The 26,290-nt window shown below is 44.1% G+C and overlaps 1 protein-coding gene across 2 annotated transcripts in view; it reads left to right on the top strand.

Annotated features, from left to right (window-relative positions):
- ATP9B (ATPase phospholipid transporting 9B) overlaps window positions 1-26,290 on the top strand; it is a 2,296,170-nt gene that overhangs the window by 1,715,673 nt on the left and 554,207 nt on the right. For both annotated transcript variants that reach the window (XM_085605931.1, XM_085605930.1), the window contains exon 12: window positions 25,138-25,298. In XM_085605931.1, coding sequence (XP_085462057.1) covers window positions 25,138-25,298 — 161 coding nt within the window. The remainder of the gene's footprint in view (window positions 1-25,137; window positions 25,299-26,290) is intronic.

Raw genomic sequence — 26,290 nt, forward strand, 5'->3', positions numbered from 1 at the left:
TTCCTCTAATCTCGACTCATCACTCGTATCGCTCTCCTCGCTCGATTCACTTGAGATAGATACTCCTGTTTCGTAAATCTCAGATTCGGATCCATCGGAGATTGCACTTGTGACAGGTCCTTCCATCGTTAGTTTTTTCATCGAGTATGCATCCATGTTGGGACCTGGACTTAATTCTTTTCTCAGAGCGTCCCGCTCAAGATGGGCTTGAGTATGTATTGCATGGTTTGTGCCTTTGTTTCTATCATCTATAGTTTCCTTTTGCGTGTCTTGCATGTTTTGGATACCCTGCTGATCTGTTAGCGTCAGTGCTGTTTCATTGAAAGAGCAAGTCTGAGGTTTGGCTTTGATCGCTGGGCTAAATATATTTGTAATTCTTGGTTGAGAGTCTGACATATACCCGGTGGTTTTAGCTGCAGTTTTTAAGTTCTTAATCATTTCTAATCTTTTTTTTTCTTTGCCAAAAGGTCAAGATTCTCATTACTCGTTTGTTCCTTTTCCGTATTTTCTTCCTTTTCTGCCTCTTTTGCTTTTTTTCTTTCCAAAGCTCTTCTTTTTGACTTTTCCTTTTCTTTATGGAGTTTCTGTTCATACTCAAGGGCTCTATCTTTTCCTTCTTTTCCTTCTTTTTTACTGGCTCTTGTGTTGGCTTCTTTCATTTCATCGTTGCTTTCCATTGGCTTATAACCCCTGGTTTCGGGCCGTCTTTGCATTTCTTTTATTTTCGATGGTCCTTGCATATTGTTTGTCTCCTTAATATTTCCACCGCCGCCATCTGAGCTCTCTGCTCTCTCTTGATTATTTTGTTTCCGGTGTTTCTCTTGGTCTGCCAGGGCCTGGGTCTTAGTTTGGACATTTGTGTGAGTTTGAATCTGATTATAAGTTTGATTTTGAATAACATCTTCCAGACCAGGGATCTCTAAAGTTATCAAGGTGTCTTTACCGCTGCTAGCATTTGACTCTCCTGGTTCATCAACCCCCTAGTGAGTATCGTTTTCTACATTTGATGAATCATTCCGACTTGCCATTGCTGATTTCGATTTGTTCCCGGCCATCCTTGCTGCTGATAAGCGGAGCGAGATCCGTGCTGCCTCTTCAGCCCTTTTATTTGTTTTCCTCACTTTCCTTGTTCTCGCCCTAGCCGTTATTATAATTATCTGACAGAGATATAATAATGGGTGAGAGCCGGGCAGATACTCATTTAAAGTAAACATTTAAAAAAAAGTTCATTTACCAAACGCATGCACCTACACAAACTGTAGATCTACCACAGCGAAAACCACAAACAGGAGTCAATACCAAGGAAATCATATGTTTTGCAGTACAATTAAAAAGGAGAAATAAAACATTAAGTTCACAAATGCAAATAATAGCGGTTCGACTCCATACTGTCGGATGCGGGTCGTGAGCGCCCCGTTTGGTATCAACAAGACATGGGTCAGCCGGTGCTTTTGTCCTCTTGCGGGGACGCAATGACTGTGTATAACCGTGCTACACTGGTGTCTGCAACTGGCTTTCCCGGCACCCAGGATCACTCGCTCTCCTGTTCAACTGCGGACACTTTGCTTCCCCGTTCATCGCTGCCTGCTTTGTTGTTGCCTGCCTCACCGCGCCCGCAAGAGTATCCAGCTGAGCGACACCTGACGTCCTCGAGGAATCGTTCACGGTGGGCTACGGCTTCTTTTATGTGGAACTCCTGTACTTTACAGGCCAGGTCTGGATTTTATGTGGTGCAAAAGGGGACCTCAATAAATGATCGGCGGCCATTTTGTGACTCTACTTCCCCATCTTTTCCCCAGCGGCCATATTGTCTTTGTTTGCACGGGATGCGGGGCCTTCATGTGGGGGCTGGTCTAATCTTAAGCCCGCGATCGGGCCAGGGCTAGGTTGAGTTCTATCATCAGGGTTTCACGGATGGACTGGACTCGGACTGGAACTGTTTGCATATGTTGTGCGCACTCGTCGCGAATTGTTTGCCTTCATTTAAATTGCTGTGACATGCTATCTACACACGACCGCTTTTGGGTGTAGTGGGTTTTCAGTGTGTGGAGGCGTGGCCGGCCGGTGGTTCCGGGCGCTCTGAGGTTACGTGGGCTCCTCCCCGCTTTCCTTTCTTCTTTGTTTTCTTATTTTCTTTATTCTTTTCCTACTTTCTCTCTTGTCTATATTTCGGGTTCATTGGGCGACAGGCACTATGCTGGGGGGGGGGGCAGGCCGTAGCCTCCGCATTGGTGTAGGGTGGGGGGGTAATTCACTGTTTCTTTTTAGTTCTATGGGCCTTTTTCTTCTATGTCTCTGTGCTATACTTGTTTCGATTCGGGGTCCGGGGGTGGGGTGAATTGAGTGGGGGCGGCTTTGGAGGGGTGCGTATTTACTCATGTAACTATCCTGTTGTCTAACTGCACCGCCTCACTGTCTGAGATTTTCTATGGTCGTTTTAATGATGCTGCTGTTTCCCCGTGTGGTGAAGCCATCTTGCGGACTCGAATCTCCTTCGTTCTATCCTCTACTGACTTTTTTCTCGCAAAAATCATTTTAAAAACCTTAAAATTAACCTTCACTTCTCCTTCCCCTGGTGTCAAGGATTTCTCCAGTGTATACCTCTTGAATCGTTGCACGCTTGACCATTGATGCACAAGGGATGTAATGTTTGACTCCGTGCTTCACCGTATTGTGGCCGGCCGGATGGTTGTAGGCCCGTCTTTGTTCTTTTACTATGCACAAATAAAGGTTTTTAAAAAAAAAAAAAAAAAAAAAAAAACAAATGCAAATAATGACAAGAAATAAAACAGTTAACATTATAAAGCACAGTGAATACTGCCCCTGGGAGCAGATTGGCATCACAGTGTTATGATCTGCCACCAAATGGGGCACAAAGCAAAGGAAAAACATTGACACCCCAGAGGAAAGTGACCATTATCCCATGGGTGCTCCACCCATGTACAGAAACATATTCCCTGGTGTGTAGTGGTTTTCTGCCCCTTGGGCAGATTGACCTAAAAAAAAGTCTGATTTGCCCTCAGGGAGAGCGTAGAAAACAAAGGACGTGTGGACAATACTGGGTAGCCATGCATGCACAAGGGGCTGCTCCCTAACATACGTAATAGAAAAAATCCCTGGTGTCGCCTTGTTTTCCACCTCCTATGGGGGAAAATCTGACTAGAAAATGGCTGATCTGTCCCCAGGAGTGGGAGGCGGAAAACGGGCACAAAATATGCCAGATATTTTTGGGGAGGGATCCTAGCCAAAGGAGCTGCTCACCCCAGCAGAAAACTCTGGTGTCTTGTGGGTGCATTCCTGCTGCTTGATCGTGGTTCCACCTGAGATCGTACAGCAGGAATGCACTTGAGACACCAAGGGAAAGAAAAAACTCTTCCCTTTCCACTGGCGTCCCTCTTCTCACTCGATCCCATCCCCAGCAGAGGACTTACCTCAGAAGATGTCCTCTTGCTGAACCACCCTGGAAGCAGCAAATGGATTCCAGTGCTGCCCCTGCGCCTCTTGATGACTTTAGCACACCATGGGCTCACTGAAATAATCAGATCGCTGGGGGAATGGGAGGGGGTGGCAGCAGAAGAGCTTCCGCTGCTATCCACTGTGAAAAGCCATGGCAAGGGTGCCAAAAGGGTGAGGTACAGTGTCTCCTCGTGTATGGGTGCTGGGACGTGCTGAACATGTCCTCAGCATACAAGTGCCAGTACCAAGGACATGTCTAGCATGTCCTTAGCAGCCAAGCTATTAACGTTTAAGAAAGCTGGCTCCCCTTATGCGATGCTCCCTAGTTTTTGATGGGGTATGTGTGCTGTCCTTGACCAGACATGGTCCGATATAGGCCCGACTCCATCTTGGCTAATGGAGGTAGCCATCTTCCTTCTGTCAAACAATGGAATCCGCCATCTTTCCCCATTTATGCAGAATCATTGTCATGTCTGCCATTAGACGTGGCTGTGGTCTGACCTTATCTTTCTAAGAAAGTGTCAAGCCATTCAATTGATGACACAGAAACCACAATTAATGTGACTGTCGTCTGGGTCAAATTTCTGCTTTTCACCATGTCAAGGGTAAATAAGAACACATACAGACATGTAAGCAAAATAATGTAATCTAAATTGACGTCCTTTTGCTTTATATGTTCATAAGGAAATGTCTAGGATGCACACCTTGATGCACATAATCTGTCAGACATTCCTAAACTTGTGTCAGAAATTCAAATTTCTGATAAGATTTAGTAAATAAAGGCTACCACTTGACCTCTTAGCTCAGATTATTGCCAGAGATTCTGCCAGAGATAGTCTCACCTACTACCAGCACACTTGACAGATGCTACTTCTACCTGAAGCTGATAAAGCCAATTCCCGGACGAAGACCAACTGGATGCTACTGTAGCTTGTGTTTGCTTTTCGCAGGGAACACGGTCTTCACGCCTCCACTGAGAAAGACGGTCTTTGATGTCACATAGGTATGCAATGCATCTCTTCTCCCTAAGAAACTCTCGACTGCTAGTTGCTGTGCCTTCCATGCTCTCTTAGTGTTGTGCATAGAAGTAGACGTTAGGGTGTTAGGTTTTGTATGACATTTTTAAACATGCTAGAAATATTCATTTTATTCTTGTTACTTATGACGTGTCTGCTTGCTGTTTGTATAATATTCTGTGAAGTTGTTTTAGATGTACTGAGAAACAGATAATTCATGTAGTAATAAATACTTTTACTTAAAAGTGTTCCTTCTTAATACAGTGTGCGTGATATTATGAATAACGAAATAAGGTGTGTGCCTTATTACCGCAGTGACCCTGATCCTTTTACGGGATTGTTACTAACCCAAAAGCAATGCCTCTATTCAACTGCACATTGAATAACGTCTTGCTGGACTACAGTAACCTGTTTTGCACATTCATCGCTGGTGCATTTGAACCAAGTTCACCCATGTCACCCATGGGTGGGAAAGCGTACCTTGTAGAGTTACACCAAAGTCGTACCTTATGCAACAATGCGTACCCTCTCAATGGTGAAAATGGGCTTTACCAGCTGTGAACAACCTGGAACACATATCCATTAAAAGTGGTAGTTTCATGTTAATTATTAATTCCTGCATTATGGATGTTAATTATTAATTCCTGCATTATGGAATCATATTTGCTCTTTATACTGCCACTTATTTATCATAGTGTTGAAATATGTTTTTGATGATATCCCTTTTTCTTTCCTTCTTTTCTTCTCTCTCTTTTTCTCTCTATTTCTTCTATTATTTTGGAATGTTTTACATTGTATTTTTTATCACAAGTCTATATTATTACTGTACTGCAACTTCTTTCGTTTTTTCAATAAAATCCTCTTTAAACTGAAAAAAGTGGTAGTTTCAGCCGCTCCCCTCCCAGGTGGCATAATGCATACACTTTAGTAATGGAAAAAGTAAGCACTATTGTTATCATAAACTGAATTGCATATTTTTGTAGTTTAACCCAGAAATATCATCCTGTTTCAGAATTCCTTTTTGATCACGGTATGTTCGTCAGTAGTGGCTGGCAGGGAACGGAATTGGAGAGGCGGTGGGGGGGTGAGGAGGGAGGAATTACAAAATAAAAATAAAAACACTTACCTCCTCGTCGCGTCTCGAGTCCTAAGCAGTCTCCCTCACGTCATCCCTTGTCGTCTCTCTGCCAGAACCAGGAAGCACACAGGCTCCTCCCCTAAGCCAATCACAACGCTGCAGCGTTGTGATTGATCTGAGCGCCGTGGCTTGGCACTCAGACTGGGAAAGGGAGGCTGGGCATGTTCCCCACCAGGCTGTGTAATGCATGTTAGTGGGGAACATGAAAAGTGCGGGCCGGCCAAGCAGTTATGCGCACTTTGGAGTGCAGCAGCTACTCCTCCTCCTGGACGTCACAGGAGTCCCAGCCCTGTACAAACTGGCTGGAAAAAAAAGATAATAACAGAAATAACTTCTGTTATTAGCCTTTTTTTTTTCACTGCTCTGCGAGCAGTGGGGTGACACGCCTTCACTTTAGCAGAGGAGCCGCCACTGATGTGCATGTATATTTTGAAAATGTGTGCCATTAGGTAGCGCATTGTTTACGTTTACAATAAATAGGGGCTTGTGGTTCACTCATTAACCCGCTCGGTGCACGCGTCGGCCAACGGCCGTCACGAGCACTACCTGGCTCGTGCTGCGCATGTCCATTGGCCAGACGTGGCCCCGCCCACTCATTAAAACTCCTGCACCGCAGCGGAATTTGCGCCGTGGTTAACGGGTTAAGAGATGATGCATGCATTAACAATGTCAGGTTCTTATAAATGCTATAAAAGAAGTACTTGGCTTTCATATTTTGGAGAATAGACAAGCGTATTGTACCTGGACATTGTGGACTTGGCTTCATTTCCTGTGTATAATTTGCAACACACATTTAGGGCTCTCCATGCTTCCACTGAAGTGCAGTTATTGTAAAATATGAATGAATAACGCACAAGCATACATCCGGCATAAGGCCTAGAATATCCTGGCAGTATTATCCAATCATTGTCCTCATATACATATTTGTATTGCAGATGCATTCTGGGTGATATGGATATCGTTTATGGTCGTGGTATTCTCTTCATGTGATGTTGAAAACACATCTGACGTGCATTCGTTGATTACACCGTTTTGTAACTAGTCAAAGGTATATTAATTCCGGCCCGTATACGCTATTCTCTGCGATGTACTAATTTCACCATTTTAATAAATTTGCCCACATGCTATACGCGTGAAAATAATGAACTGCAATAAAATGCTATTCTTCTGATAAAGTCATATAATAAATCCTGCCTCCTCCCTCGTACACCTTTTGTATCACTCTAGTATGTGCAGCACCTGTGCCAGTACATGGTGCCATGTGACATGTGTTGCCCTGCTTAAGGGGAGCCGCTATTTCATTTACAGCTAGGTCGCATGGGCAGTGGAATAAGTGTGATGCTAACCGCCCGTGTGGCTATACAAGCTACAGACACATACATATCGGTGTTGTGTAATCATTCAAGGGTCGAAGTGTTGCCGAACTCTTGAAAGAGGGTGGGAGGAAATGCTTGCTATCCTTGTCTCTAGCGGCTCATTCAAGGAGGAGGCTGCATTAGTCTTCATGCGTTGGAAAGGTATCGCTGCTCTGAAGTAGCTACGTACAAATGTTACATTTAATGTTTCTTTTCTGCAAGTGGCAATTGCTTCAGAAGAAACCGTGTATTCACTTCTGTTTTGTCCAGGCTTTTATAATCGTTCGCTGCCTTGATGCTAGAGAAAAAGTGTGAGGTAGTGGGCATGCATATTGTAGGACAGTGATTCTTTATTTTATTACAAAAAAGACCAACTCTAGCAGGCCAGATTAAATCATTCCTTTCACTTTTTAATGGGATTTGGATGAATAGAGTAAAATATGCACTTTGCATTCATTGATAGCATCTTTAAGTTGAGGTAATTGAGTCTTTTTTCCCTGACTGAATGAATAATGACTTCATCTGATCCTCAGCGAGGCCTGAAACTTAGGCCGCCTTTGTCACTGCAAAAGGATCCGGGCTTTGAAACATGCTCGACTTCCCGGGCTTAATTTTTCTTCATTTTAATCCAAAAACCTATTTTTCTCAATAATTCAAGCATAAACTATGTAGTACTTGAAGGAGCGGAAATTGCCAGATATTTGTCTTCGTTGTGCCGCTTTTTAAACGCAGCTGATAAATCAGCGCCCCGAGTCCTTCGCGGCCTGGTTCTCAAGGGAAGGGAGAGAGCCAGGCACAAGGAAGAACGCTGGCATTTTCAGAACTATTTAAATATAGTTTCTTTTCAGCCTCTTCCTTTATCTCCGGGGATGTTGTATTTTCCCTTGTCTTGAAGCCAATGCATCGCTATACAAGAGCCCCTTTGAGGAGGTTTTTCGGCGTTATTGTTGATATAATTTTCCCACACGCTTTGCCAGCGCTGTCATCCTTCTGATAATCTAGGAAACGCAGATCCCCGGTAGAGGAGGTGATGTAAATATTGCTATTCAGTAAAGTTTAATTTATCATTGGAAAACAAAAAGGTCTATCCTAACGTCAGATATATTTTGCGTATCTTTTGTGCCATTCGCATTTGTTGGTACCTTTTTTTCTCTGCGCGGTATCACTGTTAAAGAAAGATATACCATAGTATTAAGTGTCAGCTGATTTCCTTGGCACAGTTAAATAATAAGAAAGCCCTAGCTGGGGCCGTGGCACCATTTTACCTTTGGTAGTGACAGTACCCCTACATTCCCTTCAGATTGGTGCAGCGCTTTTTACTCTCTGGGTCACTGCCTTTTCCTCTTTTTTTTCCAGATTTTCTGTTCCTATCTTCGCACACACATTGTGCCTCCTGAAGTTTACCTGTTGAAGAAGCTTACCATAATGTTTACTGCTGACTAGAATAATAAAGTTTAACTTGCTATCCTGGTGTGGGGGGAGTAGGATCATGGCTGGCCACACATTTAGTCAGACAGGTTCCTCTGGGCTCTTAAAGGGTTGCTCAACAGTCACCAGAATCCTACAGTAATCTAGGAAAAAAAGCTATAGTACTGGTTGGTAGACGCTTATCCCAAGGAATCACCATGTCTCAGGCTCAGGAGCACCCGAGTCGCTTGCTGTGAAGAAGTCCCCACCTATTGACAGTCCTAGAGGCACCCCACCCACACCCCCCTCAAAATGGTAGTCATGGCCAATGGCTGAAAAGGAAAGCAAAATAAAAGGGCAATTGACCGCTAAGCGCTGGTAGACTGAGCCTGAAAAAATTGTTACCTGGGGAGAGTGAGCACAGCAAGACTATCTTGTGGGGTGAAGGTGAGAGGCAGTAGAAGCTGGTGGCATTGTGGCGGGGGTCACTGTTGAGGCATGTGAAGAGCCTGCATGCGTTGGAGTGGCAGTGTGCTAATAAGGAGGGACATGTTGCTGGTGACCTGAAACAGAATGCAACCGATAGGCCTGAATTCAATTGGGAAATTTGGCACTAACTTGAAGGACTAGTTGTGTACCTGGTGTGGCAGAACCCCCCTTTGCAGGCCACCTGCATTGCATTCTCCCTTGTACGGAGAAAACCCACAATAGTGCTCAGCCAGAATGTGCACCATAACTGAGAAGGGTCTGCATACATTGTAGTGGTAGTGTGCTAAGAAGGAGGGTCATGTTGCTGGTGACCTGAAGCCAGAATGCAACAAATAGGCTGGACCACTACCCCTGCTCTTCCTCTGGCTTATAGCGGCGTAGTTGAGTAAACTGGGGTGCCGTCTGGAACCTTTGAGACCAGGGGTTTACGGAGTGCAAATACTCATTTTATCCTTAGGTGAACCTCAGACCTTTTTTACTGCTCTGTTTTCTTTTTTTTTTTTTTTTTTTAAACCGTTTATTACAAAACTCAAAAAATATACAAAGATGGGCCTACAACCTTCCGGCCGGCCGCTAGCAGACAAAAGGAGCATATGATACACATTGTAGAGCGTGTATTGCGGCTGAGGAAGATGCACAGGAGTTAGCAGCGTTGATAGCCACACCATCCGGACCCCACTGTACGGTTTCATTTTAAACTGAAAGAACAACCAGAAAAACAAACCCACAAGGCAATCCACAATCAGAAATAGCAGCATGTGCTCCCCTGAGAGGGGGACCCTACCAGTCCATAGGAGTATCAAGAAGGGGAAGAGATCAGGACTAGGGCTGGGTAAACTCAATGCCCGGAACAAGGAAGATGGGTCGGCTAAGGGGATGGGGCCGGCGACGGATCGGGCAATAACGGCGGAGCACAGATTCCCCCGCGGTAGGCGTTCCAGGGGCCCCATACTTTCACCCATGTCCCAGGCTTACCTCTCGCCACATACACCACCTTTTCCCGAAGCATGCACCAATCCATATGTTCCTTCCAGGCCGAGACAGTCGGGGACCTCTGGGATCCCCACAGTTGAGCAATATCACGCTTGGCCACCATATATCCCAGAGTCACCCACCACGTCTGTGGCGCCGAGTAGTCGGTAGGTTCCCACACATTCAACAGGCATCTCCTCGCTTCGGGTAGCAGCACCACATGCGTAACCACACGCAGGACCTCATGCACACCACGCCAGAATCGCTCCACCTCCGGGCATTCCCACAATATATGCAGAAAGGTCCCCAAAGCGCCACACCCACGCTTACACAACCCGTCCACAGCATAGCCCATACGCAGGAGCCTTGGCCCCGTCATGTAGACTCTGTGGAGTATCTTGAGCTGGACGAAGCGAAGGCGGGCCGGTATGGCCACCTCTTTCGGGGAGGCCACCGCAGAGGCCCAGTCCTCGTCGTCCAGCTCCAGTCCATCGGCAACCCAAGCCTCACGAAGGGCAGTCAGCAATCCCGAGCGGTCATTGATCAGTTTTTTGTAGATCAGTGAGATCGTGCTGTCCGGAACGTGTCCATCCAGCACTCTATCCTCCAGGGGGGAATGCTCCGGGATGGATGCAACGTCCGGGAAGACGGAGCCCAGTGCATGACGGATCTGCAAATACCGAAAGTACTCCCTGTCCTGCAACTGGAATTCCGTCTGCAGCATCTCGAACGTTTTAAATCCTCCCCTCGTCCAGAGATCCCCCACTTTGCTGATGCCTATCATGTCCCACTTCTCGAAGCCCTTCGAGGTCCACAGGGAGCCCAACTGCTCGGACGCGTATAGTGGTGATGCCCGGGTCAGACGGTCCTTCCACCCCATCGCCACATTAGCCGCGTGCCACACTCGCACCATGACACGCGTGGGGCCGGTCAGCCGAGCGTCGGGCGCGCTGGAGTAGAGCACTCGATTATAGTCCCCACCCGGGAGTAGCATCTTATCCATTTCGAATGCCGGGTTTAAGGCGGGCCCGTACAGGCCGTGATTAATCGCAGCCAGCTGGGAGGCCCAATAGTACCGTTTGATATCCGGGAGGGCAATCCCTCCGTCATACCATGGGAGCGTCAGCTTCGCCAGGGCGATACGCGGCCTCCCGTCCCAGAACAGGCGGCGCTGCAAACTCTCCACCTCACGGAAGTAGCGCACTGGGACGAGGTCCATAGTATTCTGCAAAGCGTACAGGAAACGCGGCAGAGACATCATCTTAAACAATGCCGCCCGGCCGAGCGGCGAAAGCGGCAAGCGCCGCCAGCGCGTGACATCTTCCTTCAGGCGCTGGAGGGGGGGAAGCAAGTTCCGATCATACCGGGCCTCCGGGTCCAGAGTAATGAAGACACCCAGGTACCGAAATCCCTGCGGGGCGATCTGGATCGGACAGCCCCGCGGGAGAATAGGAGCCCTTCCCAGAGAGAACATACACGCACGATTTAGCCCAGTTGATGACAAGGCCGGAGTTACGACCAAATGAATGCAAAACATCAACCAGTACTATGAGTGATTTACGTGGGGAAGCTAGGTACAAGAGGATGTCATCAGCGTATAGGGATACGCGGTCCTCATACTCGGGGGTCCAACGGAGACCACGGATGGAAGGTTCCCACCGCAGCCACTCCGCCAGGGGCTCCAAGGCAAGCGCAAAAAGGAGCGGCGATAAGGGGCAGCCCTGCCGCGTGCCCCGGCCCAGCTCGAACGGAGCCGATACTCTACCGTTCACCACCACCTGCGCCAATGGGCCCGAATACAGCAATTTGACCCAACTGATGAACCCTGCGCCAAAGCCAAACTTCGCAAGCATCGCCCAGATGTATGGCCATTCAAGCGTGTCAAACGCCATGGTGGCGTCCAAGGACGCCAAAATGGCCGGCTCCCGTATGTACTGAACACGTGCGAGCACCCCATGCAAACGCCGCAAGTTAAGGGCCGTGTTACGATGGGGAATAAAGCCGGACTGATCCTGGTGAACCAGGTCGCCCACCACGCCGACCAGCTGATTGGCCAGGACCTTGGCGAGAATTTTGGGCTCCGCGTTCAGTAGCGAAATGGGCCGATAGGATGTAACCCGGTCCCGAGGTCTCCCCTCCTTGTGGATAACCACGATTGTAGCCAGACGCTGGTCCAGCGGGAGGGAGCCCACCGAGTGAGCCTCCAGGAACATCGATCGGAGATGTGGTGCCAGCGTATCCGGTCGCAACTTGTACAACTCGATGGGGAGACCATTAGGACCCATGGCCTTGCCGGAAGCGACCGAACGTATGGCGAGGGCGATTTCGTCGGAGGTTGGAGCGGCGTCCAACGACACTCTGTCCTCCTCCGAAAGGGAAGGCAGCGCGATATCCCTGAGCAGGGCACGGGAATCCTCTTCAGAGCGGGAAGACACCAGGGAATACACCCCACGGAAATAATCCGCGAAGCAGGAGACAATTTCTTCCGGCTCAGTAACACACACACCGTCCGTTTTCTCAATCAGCGGGACTACACGACTCGCTCTCTCCTTTTTGTCCAACCACGCAATCAATTTACCAGCCTTATCACCCACATCATACAGTCTCCCCTGTTGCTCTCTACTGAGGCCCCTGGCCGCCTCCGTGACGAGGGCCCTATAGGCCGCTTGCTTAAGTTGGAGAACATGTAATACGGCATCCGTCACCCCACATTCTAGATTACCCTCCAACTCGGCTATCTCAGCTTCCACCCGGGTCACCTCCTCCCGCTCGCGCCTCCGGGTGTGGGAAATAAGGGACAGGGCCTCTCCTCGTAGTACTGTCTTGAATGCCTCCCACAGTGAGACAGCCGATACTGCTCTGTTTTCGACTGAATTTAGTTGGGAAATTTGGCATGCACTTGAAGGACTAGCGGTTTACCTGGTGTGGCAGAACCCCCCTTTGCAGGCCACCTGCATTGCATTCCCCTCGTAGAGAGAAGCCCCATAACAGTGAGTGTGCCATAACTGAGACCTCATCAGCGAGAGAGAAAACCTGTAGGGAGAGTGGAGGAGCTGTACCGGGGGGCCTGCACTGCAGGGCAGAACTACTCTTTACAACATAAAGCGCACAGTTACAGCAGACTATGTACATGTCTTAGACTCACAACCTTGTCTTTTCACTAGCTCAGATGAATTTATCTGTTGCTCTTGCAGTCTGGTTGGTCTGACAAATGTCTCTGCTGGATGTGCAGTTGTTTACCAGGTAGTTCCAGAGAACTCCACTTTCAGATCATGGATTGCTCGTTGAAGAATCATTAAGTAGCAGAGAAATCTTCAACAGTAAGCCTCAACTCTGGAAACTGGGAGCACTGCTGGGTTCATCCAGATTTATTTTAAGGGCACTTTGATGCGGGGACAGTATGCTGCAGGCTTCATTTTGGATGTTCCCTTGTTATGAAACTGAGGGCAGCTTGAGCCTTTGTAAGGGCTGTAGCACTCCCTAAGTGACATACAGAGGTTACAGTGTCTCTCTTCTAGAAGATCATTAGATAACAATTCCTCATTAATTTTTGATAACACCAGCATCGATGCCTTTCTTGAAGCCTTACACAAAGTGAATTTCAAAAGAAAAGCACTACTCTCCTTATCCTTCATGGGCGTGGTTATAACATCATTAAAAATAAGCTCAGAATTTTTGTGCTGCATTTCCGCTAATCGTTCTAAAGGTATGTCTTTGAAAAAGATGTATTTAGTAGAAAGCCATATTCACCTTTCTGTCCCAATTGGAATTGACAAACAACTAGATATTTATTACTGATTATGATCACAACCTGTAAGCATCAAAATCCCAGGAAGTAGATAAATGCTCTTCTAGCCAGAAGGGAGAACCAGTGACAGATTACCGTGGGCATAGAAACTGCTTAGATCTACCCCCGGGAGTGCATTTGACTCTGCTGTTAACTGGACGCTGAGATAGATTTTGCAGGATAATATTTGTGGCTGCTTCTCAGATGTTTACTGGCACCAAGTAGAGGATCATAGAACTTTCTTTCATGTTTTTTTCCTCTTATATCGACAAGCTGGTTCTCTGAACTTACAACCAGGAGACAAACTCTTAAGAATAGTTTAGACCTTTCTTCTCTTATACCGACATGGGTGAGAGGTCCTTCGAATTTGCAACCGAGAGAAAAGCTGTTAAAATACTTGCCCCTGGAGAGTGGATCTGCACAAAATAAGGAAGCTCACATCAGCCTCCAATCAGGAATCTCTATGTAATCCTCAGCAGAGAAGAAGTCCTTTCCACAAACCAGCCAACCAGCTCTACGCCTAGAGGTTTATGTCAGCAGCAGAGTCAGTTGTATGACGTCACTGACATACAAACATAGCTTCAGCTTTATCTGAGCCTGCCCTGCATCAGTTTAAATCAGTTTCTGAGAGTGATCCAAGACATCTAAGTAAGGGACCTAGGGCCAGATGTACAAACATTAGTAATGCCGATTTCCTAATTGCGATTATCTCCAAATCGCAATTAGGAAATTGGTATTCCTAATGTATGATTTTCTTTCTGTAAATAGGGATTCCTAGTAGGTCACAAATTGACCTACCTCATGAATATTGATCTTATTAGGAGTCGCTGCCGTCACAGGGATGGTGGCCTGCTTAGATCAGCATACCGTCATGTCTGTGATATCTTTTTCATAAAGCAATCTTTTTTTTAATGCAGCCAGATGTGTTTAAAATTTTTTTAAAAATGACACTTTGCAGTTTCATTTGTTAGGAGCAGGCAGTAGTCCTTGGGACCACTGCCTGCTCTTAATTTTTTTTTTCAACATTGTCAAAGGGGAAAGGGGCCCACGGATACCCATTTCCATTTGCGAATGGATTGCCCTTTTTTTTTTTTAAATGGTGGTAAAGTATTATTGTTTTGCGACTGGAATTCGGTTGAAAAACAGTAGTACAGTTTAAGGGCCTTGTCAAAGGCTTTTACCTTAGATGTTATTTTGATGTAATTAAATATTAATTACATTTCAGTAACCTGTGTTGTGTCTTACTCTGAACTGAAATGACCCATGTTATGTTATGTTATGTTATGGGAATTTCTAAAGCGTGACTGTTACCCTAAGGTGTTCTGGCACGGAGGTCCATGTACCTCCATTGATTCAGAGCAGGTATGTGTAATGTTAGAATCCGTTCTCATACGTTTGCGTTAACTTGATGCCCTTTTTAACAATTTGCCTTTTCCTTACCCTGGAACTGTGCCCTTTTTGGTCACTTTTAATGCTGCAGGTCAAGCTGCATGTGTGTTTTCTCACAAGGTATCTGAAGGGCTTTGCCTATTCACTGGGGGTGGAGGTGACCTTCACTCCCAGGGCTGGGGTGTACCTCCATCCTGAAGAAACATTCTTATCAGTCCTCTCTGACCTATGGGAACGTCAGTCCTATCGCCAGAAGTAGATCCCCAGTAATCTAGTCCACTCGGAAGTAACTGACAACATGATGAGGAGGAGTCAGGAAGATATGCTGCTGTGTCTTCTGCTTAGAAAGAGCTAAAGAGATAATAGCTTATTGTAGCATCATAACCACCATAGCAGATACTTGCAGGACTAGGTGACTGTTTCTTTGATCTTGGATTCCTGGTTAATTCTTTTCACTATACCAATCTGAAATTTTACCAAATTAAAAGTTTGCAGTTTACTTTCTCCTATCACATTTTTTTCTTGAGGGTGTACGCAACATATACAATGTACCATTATATCGGTGTGAAAATTGCAATCATTTTTTATAGAATCCTGAGGATGAGGTGTAACTCCTGAGTAGCAAGTCAGGAAAGGGCCCCTTTTATAATTATAGCTGTTTTAAACTGTGACTGATTGTGCCCCTTTCCAAGAAGAAGGAATTTTCTTGTTCCACTCTGCTGGAGAGGTGATTCCTCCCTGTGGCTTAGAGATGCCTTACTGCATAAGATAAAGGTCCATTCTGCCTGGTCAGACAGATCTGGCAGGCAAATTAAAGGGGAAACTTGAGGGTAATTTTCAGATCCACTGCAATTGTGTACTGCAAAGATTCTCTCTTCACTGCTGGTTTACAACCGTTTCGAGAAGCATTTCGTCATCTTGGAATTTACAAATGTTAACTAGAGACCTGAGCATAGATTTCTTGAAGTGTTACTGGAAGATATAGGGCATCATACACAAAGAGGCTGTTTGCAGGGCAGTTATTTGCTTTTTGTGGTGAGTGCCCTCACCCTTTCTGCTGCAAGGGATTCTCAATCCCCTCACAGCTAAAAGGGAATTCAGACAAACAGTCACAATTTTTCCACTTCATTAAATTGAGGGGGAGGCATTAACTTGTAACACAATATGAAATAATAAGTAGCTACTGCTGGGATAGCAGTGTGCCTACATTTTGACTTCTGTCTTTGGCAGGGGCAGAATCGACAATGTCCAAATAGTGGAACACTGTCCATTTCAATTTAGGAAGCACAGACACCTCTGACTAAAGGCAACGGCCCCCTTGCCCTGTAAGTTGTTCCAGGATTTCTTTTCATCCAAGTCACAGCTGCACACCTGTGTGGCAGATTAGACTTGTGTTCTAGCTAGTGTACTTTGTGAGGAGCTGTTCTCCAAGCTAGGAATAAGTTTGGGCCCTGAAATAAAGATGAAAAGCTGTGTTGCCCTGCACCATGAGGACTGTTGCACATGGAGAGACGATGATATGCTGTGCCTGATCCGAAGGAGTGTGTGCTTGCCAGAGTAGACACGTAGGAGTTGTCCGTGGACTGTGCCAACTCTGTCTGCTTGTTTCTCACACTTTCTTTTGATGACCATGTTCCATTCCTGACCCACTCAAGCTTCAGGGAAATATGGAGCGTCTTGAGCTGTGATGACCCCTTAGCCTCACTTTTACCCTGGTGCTGTTTGAGAGCTAATGGGAAGAGTGTGTACGGATTCAGGAACCGTGGATCACATCTAAATCTGTTGCTTACCTCCATTAATTTAAACCCCAAGTCCTTGTCTCCAGCTTTATTGTAGGTCGAGCTCTGGTAAACTGAACACACTCCTCCTAATCTGTGAACACCTCTGGGACAGAGCACTTGTGACTGGAAACAGTAGTTCAGAAGATACAAGATTCTTTGAATATTTTATTCCATGTGAGAGTATTCAAGCATACAGACACCGAAGCAGCTGTGGTCCCACAGCATAGTGTCTGGGCTGGTGGGAACCTGGTGCTGATTGCTGTCCATTCACCCCATTTGTGACTGTTTAGTTAACTAGAGATATTAATACATTTATTGAGACATTTGTTTATTAAAGTCTGAGTGTGAGACATAAAATCAATTAAAAAGCATATAATGCTTACTTAACATTTCATAAACTTACAAGTCCTATCTTAAACTTTAAAAATTGCTTTTACATGATCCTAAATGGAGCAAGTCCTATACCACTATCACAATAATTCATGTTTGCTAAAAAACCGATTGTTTTCTTGTCTGAATCCCATCTTTTGCAAATAAGGGTTTAAAAATCTTTTTCCTAAGATTGTGAAAAACTGAGCAGTCTATATATATTTGGGCCATAATGAACATTTTATGTTAAGATTACATAGACACAGTCCATTTTTCTTTTTAAGCACTGCATAAAACTTTGGCTCTGAAAATCTTGGGCTATAGCCTATCCTCAACTTGAATATCTCATATCTTAACCGAGGGTCAGGTAAACTAAATGTGTTGTGATATACATTTTCAATGCCTAAAGATGGTAAAGTAAATACAACTGATTACTCATTTAATAGATATTCATAGTCCTATAGTGAGGTCACTTTAAATATAAAAAGCCTCAGATCTTTCTTTGATGGAAATCCGTCCCATGAATTGACTGTACCATGTAATTCATATTTGCCCACCAAATTTTCCAGTACACTGACAAGAGATCAGGCTCACTTACTTTCACTATTTAGGGCTTCCAGCCTGAAAAGATGGGAAATTTTCAATACGGATTCATTTCATGAGAATTTATAAAAATATCTCAAGAGACTCATTTCCGCCAATTCACCCCAGGAAGTAAACTTTAACTCTTGGCAGATGGCTTATATCATCAAACATTTAGGAAGTTCAAGGACACATTGCAAACATGCACTGTTAATATCTGTCCGCACCTCATTACTGTCCAATCCTGTAACCTCAGATCCATAAAGAACCATAGGCAATGTTTTCATTTACATAAATCCCATTAGGGAACCAAGCGAAAACCCTCTTAAACCATGATGAAATTTCACTAAACTGCCTGATTTTAAGAAAGCTCTAACCTTTATAGTACATAAATGATCTTTCCAGTTTAGAGTTCTATTAAAAAGTATACCCAAATATCTATACATTCCAACTTCCTCTACTTTAAGATTATTTAGAAACCATTAATATGTTGTTGATATCTTTTTTACCAAAGAATATACTTTTAGATTTCTCAATATTATTGGTCATAAAATTAATTTGATAATATTCATGTAAGCATTCAAGTTTCTGTTGCAGACCAATAGCTGTGTAATCCAAAAGGATTATGTCATCTGCGTAAAATAAATAGAATACACATGCTCCCATTTATGGTGAGAATGACTTGACTTGGGACAAAGCAAAGCATCTGGTCGATCTGCTAAGCAAATTCCAAATAGACAAGGGGTCAGGAAACATCCCTGTTGCAAACCTTCATATTTTTCTATTCTTTTTTACAGTCTACCTGATTGATTTAATTCTTCCTAATCCCATTTGGAGAAGTTTAGTCAACCAGGTTTGGAGAGGGCTCTTCTGGCCATTTTGTGTCTGAGTGCTTTTGCAGCCGGTGTAAAAACACTGCCACTCTGAAGAGAAGTCCAAGTCTCTACCGAGCAAACACAAAGCTACATTTCTGCCTAAAGTGTAGCAACCCAACCAATGGCTGACTGGTGGCTGCACGGAATTATTTCTAGTTGGAGGCTGAGATTGTAAACTGAGCTTTTGACTTGAAGGAAACATGCTCACAAGCATGCTGTGTTAACTGTCCCCAGTGAGGCCAATGATGAACAATCAGTTAGCCTAGTCCTTTTATCATGAAGTTAGCATAGTTCCGTCCTAGCAAAGTTGCCATAAACTCCAACTGTTTGGGAAATTCTAGTATATAGTACTGTACTAATGCCTGGGGCAAAACCTCTGTGTAGGGAGGAGCTAGACAGTCCTGATTTTCTGTGGAGGGCCTTATTTCATACATGATTTCACGTGATTGTTTATTAAAGTTCTTTGTGATTTGCACTAACAAAGGGTGGTAGTCTTATTGAGTGTTATTGCTGTGTTTTGCTGTTTTCTGAGTGTCTAACCACCATCATCTCCTTGAATAATTCGTAGGCTGCTCTTACTTGTTATCCAGAAAGTCAAGTGTTAAAAGGGAGTTCTTGGTAATCTTGTTTGGGGTCCAATAGTACAGTGGAACATCCACAAACTGGCTACCCTCCAATCACTTGTTGACTTTATGCTTGTCTTTGACCCCTTACAGCTATCCGTTGCATATATAGATAGAGTGGGCCCAGGCCACTAGTTGTAGATAACTCTTTTGTCACAGCTGGAGCCTGTAACCCTTGATTGCAGTCAAGCCACCCAAGATAAGTCTAAAATTGGGATATGAGTATTTTGACTACTAGTTAAGCCATTTGAGCCTTAAGCTAAATGGGCCTCTCTCTCTTGTGCACTCTGTGTGTTTATACATATATGTATACATGTATTTATAGTATTTTTCATTTAACACTATATACTGGGGTAACTCTGTATCACCGCTCAACAAATGTTTGACAAATAATGGAGCTGAGGCACATGCATGTGCCCTAGAAATTGGCCAGAATCACACGACGTAGTCCATTATTGAAACCAGGCTACAACTCTGATCGTCACAGTCAGCATCTTAACCATTATAATGCATGTCACTTGAGGTGGTTTGTCTTTAAGGACTGCCTGTAAAGCCTTCTCCATAGTAAAGCCATAGCTGAAGGGCTTTGGACACTTCTGTTGACAGTTTGGCAGAACACTCGCATCAATCAGTGTGTAGTTTAGAAGGTGGAGTTGGGAATGTGGCACCACTCACTTCCACAACTAGAGTTGAAAGCGTTCTCAATCTCAAAAGTATTATGGTTCTCTTGTATTGGAGCTGTTCCTGGAATTCAGTCCTGTGCTCATATAGCACAAAGATGGCAAAGAAGATGATAGTAATGCCATTCAGGCAGGGCACAGACAGCTTCACCTCCTGTTGGTGGGATAGGTAGTCATCTTCTGGTGCAGTCACAAGAAAGGTGTCACAAGTTCTCGGGATTGCGTTTGTACAGCAAGTGAGTGTTCGGGAAGCCCAGGTGTCCTTGAGGAAACTGAAGTGCTTTTCTCAGGTTACAGCTATGCCTGTTGATAAAGGCCAAGCCACGGCAGTAGCAATACAGTGCACTAACAGGGTCAGGAGTTCCTTGTTGCTGTTTACTTTCTGGCCTTAAGCACTAAAAGTTTTCTGGAAGCAGTACCTTTTATGAGGGGATGTAGAACTTTGGGGGTGCTACTGCCTGCTCTGGCTGGCGGAAATTTCCATGCACTCCCTTCCAAGTTACTGCTGCTTTTACCTACTGCTTGGCAAACATCCTTGTCAGCCATCAAAGTTATGTGAGCGCCTGCATCTCGTCAGTAACACGTCAGTGCATTAAGAATGCAGCCAGTGGCTGACATGTTAGCTGACAGGCAACTGAAACTCTAATTAAAAAAATTCTGTTAATCACTGTAAGGTGAAATGCATTTACTCTACATATAAAAATGACATGAAGCCCAGGCAGCATCAAAATAATGTAACAAATAATAAATGTGAAACTCAACCTACCCTAAAGGTAGGATCATTTTAATTTGCTTTTCATGCCAAGACTGCGAAGGGTATCACTTAATACATGATGGTTACATGTTATAATGTTTATGTCCTCTTTTGTGACGGGATTTCCTACGCAGTGGCCATCCGCTGGCTCTACTTTGTGTGCAGTCACTCACAGTGCACAATCTGCACAACAAAAGTATTAACATTCACAAAATGGCATTAAACTGCACTAAAAGGTGATGGATACATCATTGATGCAATGTCTGAATGGGGCTCACCCAACCAAGCCAGTGGCCCAATCAGGCAAAGCCAAATCATCTTTCTATTTACTGTTGTTAAATTGTTGATGTTGTGTTGCCTTGAGCTCTGGTAGACAGCGAAAGTGGTCTGTAGCGGGACTTAAAAAGGCTTGTCCACATATTAAGAACCTATTCAGGAATGGCACATTTAAACTAATTCATTTCAGCTGATATTGCAGCATACCTAGCTCCATTAAGGCTTGATGGAGGGAGACAATGTATGTGCCTGCGGAGTAAGAAGGCTTCTAACACACGATGTGGGAATGTCTTGAGCGTGACACTTTTTGGAGAACTACATTGTATCAAAACCGTCACTGCCACTGCAGCTTAATGTAAGGTCGGCAGATGTGGGCATATTACTGGTTGTGGTAGTGTGAGGAAGGAGCACTCCCTTTAGGTAAACTATAATAGGTAATTACTCTGCAGGTTTAAAGAATTTTAAAGTAAGGGTGCTAAGGTACTAATTCCGCTGTCACTGCAGATGTGTAACATAGAGGAGAAAAAGTGGGAAAACCCACTTGGTGCCTTGCACTGTTCACGAGGTTGAGGAATCACCCCAAAACACAATCTAGCTCAAATTGTTTTCAAATGAAAATAAAGAATGTGTTAACAATACACTTATTTAATAAAGCTGAAATTCACATTTTAGACCAATTCTTTTTGAGGAAAAAGTTAATAAAGATATACAATGGTGCAACAAGTTAATAGTTTCTTAACTAAGTGTACAGGTTAGTTTTTCAACTTTCAACATAAAATGACTGTATTTATACATGATACAATGTTTTCAAGTCGTTGAAGAAGAGTGCCCAATGCATTTCGGGATCATAATAGTCCCTTCGTCAGGGGCCAACCTAGAACAAATGTGAACATCATAAATATTTCATGTAGACTAGAAACAAATGTCGATGTGAAGATGCTCAGGTGGATGTTAGTAATAGCACATGGCATGCTGATGGCTCTGGAAAGTATCGGTGGTCAGAAAAAAGACGACTGGTATAGGAGTGCACGTGTATGGGAAAAATGACGGCTCCGTTGAACAAAGAGCATCAGTGATATAGTTAATGGTGGTAAAATGAAATGGTGAAGAAACGTTGACATGGAAAGAGAAGTGTACTTACACAAGACTAGGAAAACCGAATGAGCCCATATATTGAATAAATAAAGGAAATGGAATGTGAAGTGTAGTGAGTACTCATGCGCTAAATCTCGCTCACCTTGAAAACGCGTAATGGCTGTGTAATCAAAACTTCTTTATTCAATATATGGGCTCATTCGGTTTTCAAGCGATGTTGTTGCACTGCTTTGAATTACTATGCCAGACTGATCTTTCTTTCTGAAAACCAAGTACAGTAAGTAGCCAGTATCTGTGGTGTAACCCCAACAACTCAGAGTGTTCTGCAATAACTATAAGCTTCTCTATATTAACAAAACCACCTAGATGTATTATTTTTGCAAGCACGAGAATGTCAACACTCATGGGTCTTCAAATCATTCTCCTTCGAGATAGCGGTAACAATGCAACAGTGTTCCTATTGGAGCTTATTCGCCTAATTGTAAACTTTCTAAACTCCAGTCCAGGAGGTGATTGTGTTCTGAGCTCCACCCCAAAGAGATGGCTGTAACTCAGGATGTTACTGCATGTCTTCAGTTGGAGAGTACTTCTCCAGAGCCCTGTACTTTCTGGACTTTTAGACATCTGATTCAGATAATGGTGTTTATCATTTCTTACTTTAGTTCCTAGAATCCGTTCATGCCTACACTCGGTTGCAACCAGATTTGTTTCCAATTGTTGTGCCTGCTTCCCAGGGAAGGAGCAATGGTCTATGGTTTTCCATTGCAGACTAGGAGAACGCTGCGTTATTTTATCTGTTTGGTAACCGTGAAAACAAGATCTCTGCAGATGATCCTTACAAAGAATGTCTTCACTGTCTCATTCTAGCGATGTGGTGACTTTCTTAACAAAAACTTTAATGGGCACAGAACGCAGTCTGGTTTTTGCTATTTCGGAAGTCCACTAAGAATGCTTCCTCTTCTGGGGATGAGTCAGTAAGAAGTGATCCACTCATGACTTCTAAAAGGACACAAGAAAAAGGAAATACTTTGGAGTTTCCACCTTTGGCCATAAAAAATATCAGTGTGTCTAAGATGGCTTCTGTGGGGAACATCTTTTCTTTTTATCTTTCTTCTTCACCACCACATCAAAATCAACATCATGGGCAATAAAATGGTCTTTTCACTAGCTTTGGGTACCTATATATTGACTTAGCTGCATCTCCTGACAAATTCTTGTCGATTAGTGTGACCGCTCCCATCGCGCCCCACACCGTGAGAAGCACACCATCGTCTACCTCTGCCATGTCTACTATTGCAGTGACGTCTTGCTTATCGACTAGCAAATCTAAGTCAATGAACAGACCTCAGGAGGAAACTTTGTTGACCACTTTGTTGTCCACATAATCATCCATCACCTCGTCATCCATAGTATCTTCTGTCACCTTGTTGGCCATACTATCGTTTACAAGGCATAAAAGGCAGCAGAATCTGCATGCATGCAAACTGATCTTTCCCCTTTCACATATGTGGGGGTGGCCACCTCACTAATTAACTAGACCTCAGATTTTGAATTGCTGTGGTTGTAGCTATAGTTCATTTTAGCCACATATTAGAATCTGTAACAAAATCCTAATTCTGCTGCCTCTTATCAATAAGGTGCAAAGATCCGGTGTGTCCACTGTAGGCTCATGCTTCCACGTGATGCGTATGCTGAGAACATTTGCTGAGAAAAACCTTTCCTTTACACTTACAGTAAGGAAAACTTTAGTCCAGGGGTTGGTCATCAGCTGTCTGGATTATGGTAATGCACTCTTGGCCCTAACAACGAGTCGCTGCTCTCTAAACTTCAGGTGGTACAGAACACCGCCGCCTGTCTCATTTGCAATCGCCCTTTTAGAGCTGCTTCCTCCCTTCTTCTACGTGATTTGCACTGCCTAACAGTGAAAACCAGAATTATCTTTAAGATCGGCTGCTTAACTCACAAATCCTTATTTGGTAAAGGGCCTACCTATCTATCTTCAAACCTTACTCGCTACTCTACCTCATGACTTTTAAGATCTTGCGACAAAGCCCTGCTCAGGTTACCTAGGGTCAGAAAGTCCCGGTCAGGGAGCAGGCCGTTTTCTTTCCTAGCCTCTTTTTATTGGAATAAGCTTCCTCTTCAAATGTGAATTTGAAAGGATCATCTCCAATTCAGGAAATTACTTAAGACTAACCTATTCTAACTGTGATAGTTTTTGCTTGGTATCCTGGCCCTTGCATTGAGAAACCCCTACTGGGGTGATTCGTGCACATAATAAATCATAATAACATAGCATAACACCAGCATCTGAAGAAACTCCAGTGGGAAATGATAGCTATCCTGGTAATAGGAGCTATAAACAAGCCCTCAAGAGCCAAGGTTTTTTTTTTTTTACCCCACTTACTTTTTAGTTAAGAAGAAATCAGGATGTTGGTGGCTGATCTCGGATTTAAGAAAACTCAACGAGGGCCTAAAGAAACAGAAGAGAGAATGGATGGATGGAAAGATAGAGATTGCACGAGTAGACAAAGGGAGCAAGGTTGGTCAGAGCATTTTTGCCATGGCTGCTTTTAGTTCACCAGTCCGGTCATGACTTGTACTCTTGTTCTATAAAATGTGAAGTATGATGACCTCTGTTCTGATTGGAGTTCAGAACATATTCACCTAAATGGAAGGAATTTGGACAGTTTTCAATGAGTTGAGTTTATATTAAAAATACTGAGGAATTGTCATGTATACATGTTAATGCTGTGAAATGCAGTCTGGCAATGAGGGAATGAGTGAATTGTGAACAAAACCAATGCTGTCGAATTCCAGTTGAAAGTAAGTAGCCTTTTCTTAATGTCTTACGTAAAAAGAGTCGTAAATGTTCTGAGTCATCTTATCCTGTTCTAAACGAACATGCAATGCACTGAAGAGATGCTGATTAATCATTGGGTTGGAGCACTTGTGACTCAGCAGATTTGATACAGTCCCTTCTGAAAGCTTTGGGCTAATTGTGTGGCATATATCAAGGATTAATTTTGTTCACAATCTGTTTTCATGCACCCAATCTGTATTCCTACATTAATGTTTTCTCGTTTGTTTTAGGTGGGCTTGCTGGACCTTGAATTGAATCAACTGACCAAAGCCTTGTTCTTAGCTCTGGTTGCTCTTTCGGTTGTGATGGTCACTTTACAAGGATTTGTGGGCCCATGGTATCGCTACCTGTTCCGGTTTCTTCTTCTTTTTTCCTACATTATCCCAATCAGGTACGTATCAGAACCCAAGAAAAAAATACACCCTTGAGTTCACTGAGTACGGTTTTCCTCACACTCGCACTCCATTGATTGCATGAGTTTATCAGGAAGCGGATGGAAAACGGACCGGAAAACCTGCTCATACTACAAGGATCCCTCTGCAGAAAGTAATAGCCGTGTTTCCACGTGCAGTGTTCATTTTACTGTTTTATATCACGAGTGTATGTATGAGGAAACAATCTTACTCTACTGTTTTAGGGTGAAAGCACATGAATCCATTTCAGAAATAAACCCCCACTTTCTGCTTGCAGTTTTTGACTTCTTTCAGGTGTTTATTTTAGAAGAATTCTTCATGTGTGTCATCAGAACTAGCAGAAAAGCAATTCGCAGTGTAATTTAGTGCTATGGGACTATGGCAGATTCGGTAGTCACTAATTACCACCCCATTTGTCGGAGTTTGCAGAAGTGCTTAACTGTCCTCTGAGATTTGCTGAAGGTGTTTTCCATGATTTAGACATCACGCTCATCATTCCCTGGGTTGCTCTTGACCATCAAAAGAGAAATCCGCTCTTTATTGAGATTTGTTTTTCCTCTGCCGTGCATTTTCTTTTGCTTTGCATTTAATGAGGAAAGACACAATGATACAAGTGTTTCCACTCACGTACCGTAAAAACATTAGACCCACAAAAGGCCTCATGTCAGCAAAACACAATGAGCCACTTGTGCGCAAGGTCCAAGACAACAAGGGAGTGATTGGCACGGTGACATAAAAACTCAAACCAGTGCTGCCAGTGATGGCGGCACTACTGTTCAGAGCACATGTCTGTGTCCCAGTGGCATGTTCGAAGAAAGCCAGTCTGGACATTTTATGCAATAGGGACTCCAGCTAAGGAGGCACAGAGTAGATTAGGATATGAACATGTCTGTCATCTAATATATGGTATGTTACCGGTGATTTATAAGGCATGCCATGCCTTTATTTCTTTTTCTCTTCAAAGAGTTAG

This window comes from Triturus cristatus, chromosome 5_1, assembly GCF_964204655.1.
Source record: "Triturus cristatus chromosome 5_1, aTriCri1.1, whole genome shotgun sequence".
Classification (NCBI taxonomy): Eukaryota; Metazoa; Chordata; class Amphibia; order Caudata; family Salamandridae; genus Triturus; species Triturus cristatus.